This window comes from Homalodisca vitripennis, chromosome 1 (genome assembly GCF_021130785.1).
Source record: "Homalodisca vitripennis isolate AUS2020 chromosome 1, UT_GWSS_2.1, whole genome shotgun sequence".
In the NCBI taxonomy this organism is placed as follows: domain Eukaryota; kingdom Metazoa; phylum Arthropoda; class Insecta; order Hemiptera; family Cicadellidae; genus Homalodisca; species Homalodisca vitripennis.
The window spans coordinates 64,421,865-64,437,240 of NC_060207.1; the positions used below are offsets into that span (position 1 = coordinate 64,421,865).

A 15,376-nucleotide genomic window follows, 5' to 3' on the forward strand; every position below is an offset into this window, starting at 1 on the left:
GAGATTTACAAAGAGTTCAGCATTCTTGCCTAGAGATAAAAATTGAAGTCACCTCATACAATGGACTTCTTGTTATGTCGGTTAATAAAACTAAACAATTTCTCCATTGTCTTGAAGAAAGAGTCGATTTGGCCAGATGGATTTCTATACACAGTCACAATAACTAGGTTATGGTGTATCAGTTCTATGCAAGCAAGTTCACAGTCAAGTTCTACAAATAAGTTACTAAAATCATACATTACCTTCACTCTAGTTGAAGAGTTTAGTATAAATGGCAACATACCCGTGAGTTTTATTTTCACGGCAAAAGTAAGATACTAGTTGTAGGGTATTAATTGAAGCATATTCCTTAATTTCACTGGCTGGCAACCAATGTCAGTCAAGAACAGAACATCTAATTCACTGCAAACCTTTTCCAAAATCCGCATTTTATTAGACAGACTTTGTAAATTTTGGTGGTAGAAGTTAACATATATTATTTCACTTGTGGATTCACTGTTATACGACTTTTTTCCAGGTTGTGAACTAACCCGAGTAACTTCCAAATAAGTCAATTTAGTCGAGACTAGGGGTTCTCCACTGACTCTGCTCCTTCTTCCAAAAAAGAAGTTTCAACAGCTTGTTTCCTTAAAAACCTAATATGGCTACCATAAATGCCAGAGGGCCAAAAGTCCGGAGTAAACACCTGTTTTTAATGTTTTCAACCACAAAGTTCTTCACGTCAGCAAAGTTCAGATATTGTTTAACTGCATCACAATCTACATCAATGCCAAGTCTAGACACAAATAAAAACCTGTGCCTTTCTGCTACTTTACGTTTATCATTAGTCGCTGAATCAGTTATGAATTCATCTTTAGGAAGAAATATTGACTTTAGAACATGTTGATTAGGCGCCTTTGTTTGCCTACAAGACTTCATAGAATGAAATTTGCTATTAACATCAGTATCTGTCCCATCCAAACAGAACCTCATTTCTTTGATAAGTATGCCTATCTTGAGGATTGGATTTCACTTTATGCCCAAGATTCACACTCAAATTATTATCGTAAGGAGGGAAAACCAACTGTAAATCAGTAACACCAGAATCAAGATCTACTACTTCACGGCTTAGCTGATTTTTGGTTATGGTAGACATAAGCCTAGTTGCATTAATCATAGGCATGTGATTCAAATTCAATAAATTATGAGCATTATGTTTATTCACTGTCTCTCTGTTCCTATGTAGTTTTAACTTTGCAGTATAGGAAGTATCAGGAAGCAATATATTACCAATAGCCTATTCTTGGCTATTCAAAGCCGAAGTGAACCTGACGTTATCAGACTGTAGTTCACTCAAGTTTTTTACTGATACCATTTTGGTTCTTAGTAAGTTCAAAAAATTGGTCTGTTAAAATTTTAATGTGATCAAAACATTGACAACAGTCACTAACAAGAGTATTATCACTTTATAACCTCACTAGTACCAGTTACATTATTTGCCAAGTCAACTTCAGTAGCATCATCTAGGTTAGACCGAAAACATTTATTACATTGTCAAGACGGCTTGTCTTCTTGCTTACCAAAATCTTTATTGGATATAACCGCACATTTAAAATGAAACCAGTTGTTACATTCACCACTACATTTTATTCCACCAGAACTTTTTAAAAGTTTTTATTGCAATAGCCACATTTTGACTTCACATACGTGCCCACCATATTTTTAGTGCATTATTGCAATGTTAACAAAGTTGTGTTCTAACCTATGTCTTAAATAAAATACGAGTACACAGTCTTCTATACTAATATTTTCATGGTTTAAGAACATTAAGAACGATAAAAGGATAAGAGAAGGAGAGAATTAAAATTGTCTGAAGAAACATATTTCATAATAATGGTATAAATAAAACAAACTACTGTTACAGCTTAGTATTTATACAATTATTAATAAACAACTATACATTACAAAAGGAACACTGAGGTATTTGAACTAATTGCATCATACAAAAATGTGTTATTTATAGGCTTGTATTGTCCTGTGACGAGTTTGATGACTTCTTGGCCGACACAACCACCTGTAAAAAAGTGATGTACTGCTTTTATACCACATTTTATTAAATCAAAAGTAAAACTTTAGAATTGATATTTTGTTATCAAATGTTAAGAGTATTCACAGATATGAAATTTCTTGATTTCTAACCTTGTTGACTTTTTCTTTATTTTTTGACCATCATTCCAATTGCAGTCATCTGCTTGGAATTCTAAGCCATGATCATAATTCTATACCAATGTGTTATATACAGAGGGTGTAAAAAAAGAATATTTATAGGTGCAGTAATGAATACCAAGATTTGTTGCTTTATTCGTAATCGTTTGGGAGTTACCAAGCCAGTGCAGGAATTTTTTACACCTTATATCTGTACAGTGTAAGTTAAAAGTATGGATACACTCGGTTTTGCTTTTGATGGATAAAGATGGAGGGATGGAACACAGGACACCTTTCTAGGAAATAGAAATGAACAGTTCTCCAAAATGGGATTTTGTAGGGAGGAGGGGGACTCAACATTTTTAAATTTAAAGACCTATTAATTGAAAACCTTGTTTGAAAGGTCTTGATAAAAGAAGAAGAACAGTGGGAACAAGAACTTTTACCAAAGCCCAGTACAAAATGGTAGCTCATTGAAATTATTTAAAAATTAATTAAGGCATAACAAAAACATCCACATTCAGGAGGTAAATAACTTCAATAGAGGCAGGGCAAGCCTCCCTTATCTTATCAGTTTTGAGAAAGTGCAGTACCATTTCCAGTTTCTGGTTGAAATTAACAAAGTTAAGATGAGTTTGTGATAATTTATGTTGAAATGGAGTTTTTAAAATGAACAGGAGCAAGAAATCCTGTATCTAAATCAGGAGTTAAAAAAATAATCCAACGTTTCCAGGAAACAGGTAACATTAAAGACTTCCTCAAACCTGGGCGACCAAAATCAGCTATAAACGAAGCATTGGCACTTGACGTTTTACAGTCTGTTGTAGAAGATCCTTGTGCCTAAACAAGAAATGATGTTTCTCAAATATAAGGTATATCTCAAACATCAGTTTATAAAGTTTTACATTACAGTGGTTATAAAGCATAAAAAATGCATTTAGTTCAGGAGCTAAGTGAGGATGATTTTGAATATTGAGAAGAATTTGTGAAATAATGATGCAGAACATTGATAATACAATAGAACCCCTCTAATCCACTCTCGGCTGGTCCATCGTTCCAGTTAATCCAACCATGCTCGATCTCGCAAGCTTGTAACAACTGTAGATGACTCACCACCCGTCACTTGCCATTGTTTAAAGTTATTATAGCTTGCCGGCTTCACAAAATAATCACAAAATACTAAAAAAACTTAAACTTGAACTGCTTGATAGCGCATTTTAAATGTTGGTCTGCCAAGAAGGAAGGAATGGAATCCCAATATCTGGACCAATTTTAAAAGAAAAGGTAATAATTTCCACAAAAAACTGAAAGTGAGGGCTGGATTGATTGCTGGAAAACCCGTCATGGAGTTCGTTATGTTTCAAATTTTGGTAAAAAATTATTTGCTGATGCCGAGGCTACTAAGGAGATTTCTCTGAAGTTCCAAGAAATTGTTGAAGTAAATGAAATATTACCTAGCCAAGTTTATTATATCGATTAGACGACTAAACTTTAAAATGTTACCAACAAAAACGCTTGCAGCTTCAAATGAATCTGTGGCAGGAACGAAACTTATGAAAGGACAACAGTCACTTGTAGCAATGCAGACGGTACGCACAAACTTCTCCTGTTCGTTATTGGCAAACCCAAGAAGTCTAGGACCTCTTCAAATCTTGGTTTTTCGACTAGTTTGTCCCATTGGTTGAAAAATACTTTATATAAAAAAGCTGCCTGTTCGTGCTCTGCTGCTGCTGAATAACATACCGTCACATCCATCTGAGAAAGTATTTAGTGAAAGAGGCCATAAAAGCTCTTTTTCCCTCCAAATGAGTCATCACTCTTTCAACCAATGGATCAGAGTTATTAAATGGTTAAAAAGGTGATATCAGAGAAAGTAAATCAGCTCAATCTCAGAAAAATCTGAAGAGAATTGTAACATATTTGAACGTCAATAATGCTATCTCTACAAACGCTGCATCGTGGTACGAATTGAAACCTAACATACTTTGAAATTTATGGCGTAAGCTTTGGCCGGATGTTATGAGTAAAAATGACCAGATCGAAGACAAGCGAAACGACATACATGAAATTGTTAAAGATGTACAATATATATATACAGGGTGTAACTGAAATACACTGACAAACCTGGGGTCAAAACAAACCAAAAGTTTATATATAATGTATAATATTAAAATGTAATAAAGAAATGTCTTTTTTATATAATACGATCTTCTTTGCATTCCGACCATACTCCCAGTCCCGAAGGTGACATATTAGAGAGGTTCTATTGTAATACGATTAGATTAAACAACATTGCTTTCTCAGATGAAACAAATTTCATGTTAAACCATAACGTTAACAGACACAATGCTCATTATTGGGCTGATGTTAACCAACATTCGATGAGAGAGCAACATATCCAGCACCCTGAAAAATTCAACGTTCGCTTTGCATTGTCAGGAATCAGTTTGTTGGGCCCTTTTTTATTGATGGAAGCCTTAATGCCAAGATATACCAGGAAATGCTACAAAATCAGGTTTATCCAGCTATCCAAGTAGCAACCAACAACTGTAATGTAGTTTGGTTCCAGCAGGATGGAGCACCTTCTCCACACTATAGCCTGCATGTCCGCAAGTATTTAAGCAATATTTTTATAAATCGCTAGATTGGTTTTTTTTGTACTGAGTGGCCACCAAGATCACCAGATCTATCTCTACTTGACTACTTTGTGTCGGGCCACATTAGAAACAACATCTATAAAATGAAACCCCAATGCATTAATAACCTTAGGGACAGAATATCAGTGGAACTTTAAAATATCCCGCATGAATCCATACAGCGTGTGCTGTTTCAAGTTTCTACAACAGGCTTGGACATTGTCAAACTGTCCTGGGACAGCTGTCTGAACATCTGATATAAAAAGGTTAGTAAGTTTTAGCTGTTTTATTGCTTAATGTAATTGTAATTACTAGTGCTACCTGTAACTTTATATTTAAACTGCTCCCCAAAAAGCCTATTTCGGGAAAATAATTTAATTTTGTTTCCTAGAGGGGTGTCCTGAGTTTAATTTTTCTATCTTTGCCCATTGAAGGTTGAGCAAGATCCATCCAAGCTTTTAATTTAAATAATTTAAATTAGCTGCCATTTTGTACTGGGTTGAGATAAAAAGCTCTAGTTTCCACTCTTCTTCTTCTTTTATCAAGACCTTTTAAATCAGGTGTCACTTAATAGGTTTTACATTTCAAAATTTTGAGCCCCCCAAAATTCTATTTTGGGGAAATGGGTAAAGTTGTAACACCAACTAAAAAGTTTACTTATATTTCCTAGAAAGGTGTCTCTAGTTACATCACTTCATCTTTATCCATCAAAAACTAAACAGAATGTATCCATACCACACGGATTGAGATATCGATTATAATCTTCACCTATTAAAATACTTCTTGGATTTTTTTAAAGATAAAAATATTTACCCCCTTTTTCAAAGGAGATAGAGGGGAGTCACTTTAAATTTTCAAATTGCAACCCCTATCTTGTGACATGGTCATTTGAAAGGTAAATTCAAAAGAAACACAATAACATGACCAAACGTCTCTACGATGATCCTAGCAAAAGTTAATAAATAATAATAAATATATGTACACAAGGAACACTGCTGAACTTGGTGGTCAAAGTATTAACATTGTATACTATAACTGGAGTAGTGTCCACATTTAATCATACACTATAATGTAAGAATAGTTCGAATTTTTTCTAGGATTGTCATAGAGATGTTTTGTAGATCACATTTTCAGATAAATTTTGATTGGTTAATGATTTTTTTTAACAACTAATTTTGTTTCATCAATGAACACAATTTATGTCTTACTCTATTGAAGTAAATTTAAAGTAAACAAAATAGTAAAAAGTCAGTATGATACAAAAGGGCTAGATGTAAGATCTGTAACATTGTTGTCTGCCATTCCACGCCCAACTACTGTCACTCACTTTCTAGACAGATTATCAATAACAATAAACAAAAATAGATCTAGCTGCAAGGGTACTGTCTCAGTTACTTATGAATGTATTTATACACAAAACAAGCAGTACACAATAAATGTAATTACCCATATATGCTGAGACAGAATGGAGTTCAGCACCTCCGTACCGACAAATTTCATGGACGTAGTCGTCTTTAGCTAGAGTTGGACAACCCCACTCATTGAGCAGCTTGGCTATACATGCCTGGACAATACAACACATAGCTGACAAAATCAAATCAAATCAAAATTCTTTATTTACATGAACATAGAGTACAGTAATGGCGTCGTTATTAGAGATTTGTACATTTCATATCTTAAAATTGTATATACAATAATAGCTTAGTTGAAATCAGTCAAGAAGATATAAATAGGTAACAGTTAGAGTTGAAAAAAGGTGATGAAGCTAACTTTATTAAGGTACAGAAATGTTACCATAAATAGTCAGGCATTGAAAAATTCTTCTATGGTGTAAAAAGACTTCTGTAGCAGCCAGGTCTTGAGCGATGCCTTGAAGTTCTTGTCTTCTCTACGTCTCTTCAGATCTTCTGGGAGTTGGTTGAAAAGTTTTTCTTCCCATGTAGGTAGGTTTCTTTTCAAACAGAGTGAGGTGGTGCGTTGGCAGGATATAGTCATATGCGTTTCTTGTGTTATAGTTATTTATTTATTCTTCAATTTTACATGACAGGTTATGATTGTTACCTAGGTGGTCAGGTTTCTGAGCTATTGTGTAGCAGGTGGCCTCGCAAATATAGAGTGAGACCACTGTCAGGATTCCAAGTTCTTCAAAGGCCTGACGGCATGACTCGTGAGGAGTCAGTTCTGCTAATATTCGAATAGCCTTTTTTTGCAGAACTAGAACACGGTCCCTGTTTCTTCTTTAAGAGCATAAATACTGCAGTTAAGCTTACTACAGAGATCGTCAATGTGTGGTTATCTTGAGCTATTTCTGGTAAGCCATAGTAGTCACTGGTTCTTCGGCCTTTCCATATAAGTTGCTGTGTTTTGCTATCATTAAGAACAAGATTATTATGTTGGCAGTATTGTTTGGTCATATTCAAGGCTATAAAAGAGTTAAGTTCGAGGGATATTGAGTCTTTTTGTGCAATAAGAAGGGCTGTGTCATCTGCATATAGCATTGCTTGGGCCCAGTCAAGAAGATAGCTTGGAAGGTCATTCGTTAGCAGAATAAAAAGCACTGGTCCCAAAATCGATCCCTGAGGGACACCACTAGTGATAGGGAGTAAGGTAGATCTTGCTTTATGGGATGTATTATTGTTTGTATAGTTAAGTTCAACTAGTTGCTGACGGTCTTTCAGGTAGCTGACAAGCCAGTTTTGTGATGCTCCTCTAATGCCCATGTTCCCTACTTTTTGGAGAAGTAGAGAGTGGTTTAGGCAGTCAAAAACCTTACTGAAGTCCAGCAGCATGGCAGTCACGGTTGTACCCTCTTCAAGTTGGTCGATGATGAATTCTAAGAGTTGAACTATAGCTGTAGTTGTGGATTTACCACGGAGGAAGCCATGTTGCTGGGTCGTCAAGATGTTGTAAGTCGTCAGATGTGTTATCAGTTGGTTTAGTAAGACCTTTTCCACTACTTTAGATATTGTTGGGAGAATTGATATTGGTCTATAGTTTTCCACTGATGTTACGCTGCCTTTTTTGTGAACAGGGAATACTCTTGCAAGTTTAAGTTTTGTTGGAAAAATGCCCTGTGAAAATGAAAGGTTGATTATGTGACATAAAGGACTCACTATTTCATCCGTGTTTCAGTAGTGTGGAGGTGAGTTCATCGATACCTGCTGATGGTTTTGATTTCAGAGATGAGAGTGTATGGGAAACTTCTTCTGGTATGGTGGGATAAAGGATGAAGTCAGGTATTTCGCCATAGTCTTTGCATGTTGGTAACTGATTATTTACGGCTTGGCCAGCATTGCAGAGAATGATGTCAGCTATTTTTGTAAAATACTGGTTGAAGTACTCAGCTATTTCATTTGGATTCTTGATTTGTTCTTCATTGATTACAAGTTTTAGTGATTCGTCCCTTCTACTATTTTTGCATCTTTCATAGTTAATAGCCTGCCAGATAGCCCTTTGTTTGTTGTTTGAGTTGTCAATGAAGCCTGAAGTTGACTGTTTTCTTAGCTTTTTTAAGTAGAGGTCATATTCTTTTTTCTGTCAGCAGTTTCTATCTTATGGTCATCGTAGCCAGTTGTCCTTTCCATTTCCAGAGCTCTGAGGAAGGACTTTCTTAATCTTTCCGACTCTTCATTGGTTGCTTTAAATATTGCATTCCTTTTCAGTCAGGATTTTTTATGAGGGCATGTTAGATTGAGAATTTGAATGAGGACTTCATGAAAATAGTTGTACGATTGTTCTGCAGAAGGGGTGTTGTAAACATTTTCCCATGTCTCTAAATGAAGTAGGTATTTAAAATAATCCATGTTTTCCTGTGAGAAGTGTCTTTTAGATAAAATGGGTGGAGGTAGTTTTTTATTTAGAGTAATAATAGTACAGAGCTGAGCAATGTGGTCTGATAGGCCAGTGACGACTAGATCAGTGTCAATTTTACTCTTGTCAAGGTTTGAGCAAACAAAGTCAATTGATGATTCAGTGTTTAAAGTGACTCTAGTTGGTGGAAGATCTATCCTATTGATGTTATGGCTGGCCAACATGTCTTTTAACTTTCTATTTCTGTAGTCATGATTTAGCCCATCCACATTAATATCACCCATGATAATTGTGGGGCACTTCCAAGTAGGAATGAGGTCTATTGTACTAGACAAGATGTCGAGGGCATTGTCAAGGCTTCCACTTGGTGGTCTGTAAACACCTATTATGTAGATTGTGATTTTACCCATTGTCATCTGTACTACGCGAGTTTCACACGTAAGTTCACTTGCAAGGTCAGTTGTAAAATTGTATATTTCGTTCCTTAACCCTTCACTAGGAAAAACAGCTACCCCTCCTTTTCTGCAATTTTGACGTGAAAACCCTCCTATTAAGTTGTATCCTGGAAGCCTTGTATTTGACAGCTGTGACTCTTTAAGCCCATGCTCGGTTAAGATCACTAAGTCAGGTGAGTGTAGTTCTAGAACATGTGTTAGTCTGTTTATTTTCCCTCCTATGCCATCAATGTTTTGATGAAAAATCCTCAGTTGGTGTTTTAGGTTGGTAGAGTTGTGTTTTACTATGGTCTGGTTTTTTGGAGATAGGAATTTCTAAAAAATTTTGTCCAGTAGCGTTTGCAGTCAATGTTTCTGTGGAAGTAAGCAAATTTGGTGAAGGAGCTGAGTTAACTACATTGAGATTGCTAAAAAAGTTGTCATGGTTTTGTAAAAATCTATATGTTTAGTAAAAAACATGTCTATGTCTTCACCATCAGGACGGATTTTTGCAGTTGAGGGAGGGTTTTTAAGCTGTATAGACTGGAGGATATTATAGTTCAGTTTTTTCTGAGTGGTTTGACTGGCTCCAACTGTGTCAATATTAGGAGAGCAACAGAGGTGTTGTCCGGAGGGAGTTGTATCATTCAGTTTTTTCTGAATGGTTTGGCTGGCTCCAACTCAAATCAAATCAAATCGATCTCTTTATTGCATTTTGACAATGGACATTGTATTGCAAAAGTCAGAAGTAAGTAAGATAAACCACAGGCTTAGACGTTCAAAACACATTCATATTAGGAGACTGTGTCAATATTAGGAGAGCAATAGAGGTGTTGTCCAGAGGGAGTTGTATCATTCAGTTTTTTCTGAGTGGTTTGGCTGGCTCCAACTGTGTCAATAATAGGAGAGCAACAGAGGTGTTGTCCGGAGGGACTTGTATCATTCAGTTTTTCTGAGTGGTTTGGCTGGCTCCAACTGTGTCAATATTAGGAAAGCAATAGAGGTGTTGTCCGGAGGGAGTTGTACCATTCAGTTTTTTCTGAGTGGTTTGGCTGGCTCCAACTGTGTCAATATTAGGAGAGCAATAGAGGTGTTGTCCGGAGGGAGTTGTATCATTCAGTTTTTTCTGAGTGGTTTGGCTGGCTCCAACTGTGTCAATATTAGGAGAGCAACAGAGGTGTTGTCCGGAGGGAGCTGTATCATTCAGTTTTTTCTGAGTGGTTTGGCTGGCTCCAACTGTGTCAATAATAGGAGAGCAATAGAGGTGTTGTCCATAGAGAGTTGTATCGTTCAGTTTTTTCTGAGTGATTTGTCTGGCTTCAACTACGTCAATTTTGGATTTGAATTTGGCTGCCTGGATAGAGACGCTAAAAACTGTTTTCTTATCAGGGACCGTTTGTTTAGTCTGATTTGGTATAAACTGTTTAGTTTTTGTCTTTTTTGGACCAGGTTTGTACTTGTTATTTCTTTGTACAATCAGTTCACTTACGTTAGAGACTTTGGAAAGAGAAAGAGTGAGGGATTTAAGCTGATCATTTAATTCTTTTACAACTTCCTCCATTTGGTCTTGTCTTATCTTTATCTGAGCTAATTCAGTCACCATGAGGTCACTTGAGGGGAGTCGGATGGGCCTATCCCCGCAATGTAAATTTGATGAATTTTAGGTACCATTATCTTAAAAACTATAAGTGGTAGCCAGTTATTTTTTTTTTAATTCTGCTCCTTGTACTTTTCTTAACATTTTGAACACAGGGTTATAAAAAATCTTTTCAGATAAACGTGTGACTTTTTTTTCTTTTTATGCAAAAAATATCATAAAAAATTACAATTTACTCTGATGTATAAAATTAAGTACTGAACATAAGGCAATAATATGTACTCAAAATGTAGATTATTACGTAGGGAACAAATTAAAAAAAGAATCAACAGGCTACCTATAATAGTTCTTGAGAAAAGTGTACCTATCTAAACAAAAAACATAGTTTTACAGAAAACGCATTTGAAGTTCATTGTAACCAACTCTATAAAAATACAAAAATAAACTTACAGTTAATAGTGTCCAGGGGCATATGCTGGGTTATCTGGATCCTCTTCTTCCTCAAGCAACTCTTCCAGTCTTAATTTGGTTAATTTTGCCCTCTGCCGGCACTTCTTTTCTAATTCCTCGATGGCATTTTCTGCTTGTCGGATTCGGATCTCATCTTTCTGTTTCATTTGTCTGACCAAATTGTTGCCAGGCTTGTAGCCTAATTGTTTTAAAGCTAAACATCTCACAATATTACCTTGATTGAAGCATGCAACAGCCTCATATACACCTAGTTCAAGGGTTGACCTTAGCACAAATGTATTTTTAGGAAATCGAGACCAAATTATGTTGTTGACGGATTCATTGGGGTTTTGTGTACCTCCGTGTAAACATTTCCTTAGAAGGTCTGGTGAAGCCTAGTCCCTAAATATTGGTTTTATTTTGTCCATTACCACTTTAGGGAGGTGGAAATGATCTTCATGATCATAGGTCCTTATTGGCCATCGCTCTCTGGTACTTGCAACAGCTTTCAGCACCCACCGGACAAAGGCTATGAAGAGGAGATTCGTTTGATGAGTACAAATGAAAATATAGAGACCACACACCTTTTTTCATGTCATCTAGGTTAGTAGTATTCCTACGAATAGCCAGTCCATAGTAATTTTGAATGTCCAGAATAGCACTATCCGTCAGTCGACCACGACCCCCAATTGTTTTCTCATGCTCAAGCTTTGAACCAGCCATTTGCTTTTTTAGTGTTTTCAAACGGGATCCCATCCTTTTCTGTACATGCCCTATGCACTCTAATTTCTCTATTTTAAAATTAGTGCCATAGGGCATGAGTTTTTGAACTGTTGGGAAAGCTGCGCTGTCGCCATCTCCTAAGTAATATTTATATTTTACACCGTACTTGTCTTCCAATTCAGTAAACATCTTACTAACTCCGCACACTTCCATGCCTCCACTTACACCTTCAAAGTTAGCCTCACAATTAACTTCATGTTGTTATTCACCTTTAAAGCCTTTTTTTACACCTGTAATGCTTACTAAAGATTTTTACATCAAGCACTTTACCTGTGTCGACTGTTACTGCTGTTACTACACTATTCAGCGACCTGTGGCCGTGGCGCTGCCACGTTCCATCTAATGAAATTGAAAGATTGTCCCTCTCACCATTATTTTTCACAACAGTCTCTTCCACAGCATGCTTGAAACCTTCAACACAAACTTGTTTTACTGCTTCACATATCCGTTTCTTATAGTATTTGAATGCCGGTGGGCTGAACAAATTCATAACACCACAAAATGTTTTAGCCGCTTCCTCTCCCTTACCGATACAACGAAAACCATAAACCAGCCTGGTATTCAATTCTGACTGCTGATCATTCATCTTTTTATCATTATTACTAACCACTTCTTTACCACAACCAGTGCATTTTATCATTAGTTTTACACTTAGGCCTAGCCTAGTAGCTGTGTTCAAAGTTAGTGATTCTCCACAATCAACGCAAACTGCAATTTGGTTCAGCATTTGTTCTAAATGTTTGAAATTAATAATATCATAACACTCATTATTTTCATCAATAAATGAATCGTAATTTTTCAAGTGTGATCCTACCTTCCTTTTTGATGAACTAACTTTGTTGCTATCAATAAGTGCAGTTGGCGCAGAATGAGTAGGAATGAGTAGGCGTAGACTGGATTTGCACAGATTCATTATCACACTCAGATAATTTCCGTTTTCTTGTACCAAAAAACTTGTTAGGTCTTTTACTAAAATCTTTCTTAGAACGAGGCATTTTACAGCTAAATCAAACAAATAGTTTCTATCTAAGCACTGTTTGATTATCTAAACAAAACATAATACATACAAATTCCACACTTGTATAACCTCACCACTGTCACTGTAAACAAAAACAATAAAGTAACAGCTGATAAAACAGCAGCCAGCATAATATTAAATAAAGGATTAGAATGACATAGAGTAACAAAAATAAAATTTGTGGAATAGTGTTGTACTGTATAATAAAATCTACCGGCAAGTGTGTAGGATTTATGGAGACGTCAAAATATCTTTGCAATTCTTTAGAAAAACAGCTATAAAAAAAGATCTAACCATCAGAAAATCTTAAGTGAAGTATTTTCTGAAAAAGAATAAAACAAGGAATACAAAATCACAAAAAAATTTTTGGTAAAAGATTTTTTTTTTCCCATCCGAGTCCCCTTGAGTTTATGGCAGGTTGTTCGTGGACTGTTTGAGTTCCTACGTCTTTGAAAATTGTAGTTTCTTGAAAATGTGTCTTAGGTATTAATTCAGTATTACTTTGTTCTACCAAGCAGTTTTTTTTCTTTCGTAAGGTGTTTATTTGTTTTTTTCAAGATCCAATATTGTTTTCTGTAGTTCATCTAATAAAAAAGTTTGCATTCTGTCATTTTCTTCAGATAAATTTTGAAGTTCTGATCTATGCTGTTTTTCCTTTGCAAGTTGTGCTAATGTTTGTTGAAAATTTTCTTGCAGGATTTCAAATTTATGGGAAAATTTAGTTTCTTGTTCTGATATATCTTCTAGCTTCAGCTCCAGTCCTGAGATTGTAGCTTCTAAGGACGATTTTTGTTTTAACAAGACCTGAATGTCTCTTTTAAGATTACTATTCTCCTTCAATAGTAAGTTTCCAGCTTCAGCCGCAATGGTCAATGAAGCTTTCAAGTCTGTTTCCTCTTGGTCTTCATACTTTTGGACATGTTGTTTGACTATTTCTAGTTCCTCTGCTAAACTACAGGTTGTCAAGATATTTCCCTGGTGTTGATTGCCTTGGTCAGCAGTTTTAGGACTGTGCCCTGGTGAAGGACTACATATTTTTTTGTCATCCTGGTTAGTGGATAAAATTAATGATGATGTCATTGGTTCACAGTTTTTACATGTCCAATTGTCAATTTCTTCTTTTTTAATTTTTTTCAATTGCTTGTCAGAGATATTTATGCATCCAGCGTGCTACCATTGGTTGCAGAGGCCAGTACAATATATACCAGAGAATTTGACACCAATACTGCAGTGACCACATGGATACGAGGGCTGTTTTTTAAGTAAGGGCCGTTCTCCCGTACACGGTAGTAGTTCACGTTCCTGCCGTAACGAGCGTGCGCCCCGCCTCCCAGCATTCCTAGCGAACAACTTCATGTCAGTTGTAGTTCTGTAGCTAACCTATGGAATTTCCTCAAGTGTCCAGGTCAGTACTGTACAAAATTGTGTCAGAAAACCTAAACTTTAAAAAATTGTGCTCAAGATGCGTACCCAAACTCCTCACTGAGGATCACAAAAAAAAGAGATTAAGCAGTTCTTTGATTTTCTTGACCCGCTACGACGAGGAAGGAGATGACATGTTGAGTCGAATTGTCACAGGAGATGAAACATGGGTATCCCATATCACTCCTGAATCAAAGCAACAGTCCATGGAATGGCGGCACACAACATCTCCAGTCAAAGTCAAAGCCAAACAAACACTGTCGCGGCGCAAAGTTATGGCAACTGTGTTCTGGGACAGGCGCGGTGTTTTGCTAGTGGACTTTATGCCGCGAGGAATGACGATTAACTCAGAAGCCTACTGAGCAACCCTGGCCAGTCTCCGACGCGCCATTCAGAACAAAAGACGCGGCATGCTGACAAAGGGAATTCTGCTCCTCCACGACAATGCAAGGCCTCACACCGCTGCTCGGACACAGGAAATGATCGACTCTTTTGGCTGGGAAGTTTTGAATCATCCGCCGTACAGCCCCGACCTTGCTTCGAGCGATTTCCACTTTTTTCGGTACTTGAAAAATCATCTTGGCGGGAAGCGCTACAATGACGACGAAGAAGTCAAGACGGCCGTGAACTCCTGGTTGTCAGAGCAGGCGGCAAATTTCTTTGAAGAGGGATTTCGAAACTTAGTTTTAAGATATGATAAGTGCCTTAACAAACAAGGCAACTATGTAGAAAAATAAAAAAAAGTATGTAGATTCTGAAAATAAATGTATTTTGAAAAAAATAATTGTTGTTTATTTAAAAAAAAAACGGCCCTTACTTAAAAAACAGCCCTCGTATTTAGGCCCTGATGTAGTCTTATTTTTGGACATTGTAAAATGTAGTTATATTTAAATTAGCAAATTTTTTTTATAAGAAAATATATTTCGTCAATAGTAAACAAAAGATTAAGTTTTTTACATGCTGGTTTGGCTCGTTCCAATAGTCACAATTAAAGATTGTGTATGAACGCTGTTAATAATAATAAAAATGAGTATTATTATTT

General features: G+C 36.3%; 1 protein-coding gene across 1 annotated transcript in view; it reads right to left on the bottom strand.

Annotated features, from left to right (window-relative positions):
* Window positions 1-1,897: 1,897 nt before the first annotated feature.
* LOC124363344 (NEDD8-activating enzyme E1 regulatory subunit) overlaps window positions 1,898-15,376 on the bottom strand; it is a 61,855-nt gene continuing 48,376 nt past the window's right edge. Inside the window, exons 9-10 of the mRNA XM_046818596.1 lie at window positions 6,267-6,384; window positions 1,898-2,053 (exon numbers count right to left, since the gene is read on the bottom strand). Coding sequence (XP_046674552.1) covers window positions 1,941-2,053; window positions 6,267-6,384 — 231 coding nt within the window. The 3' untranslated portion in view covers window positions 1,898-1,940. The remainder of the gene's footprint in view (window positions 2,054-6,266; window positions 6,385-15,376) is intronic.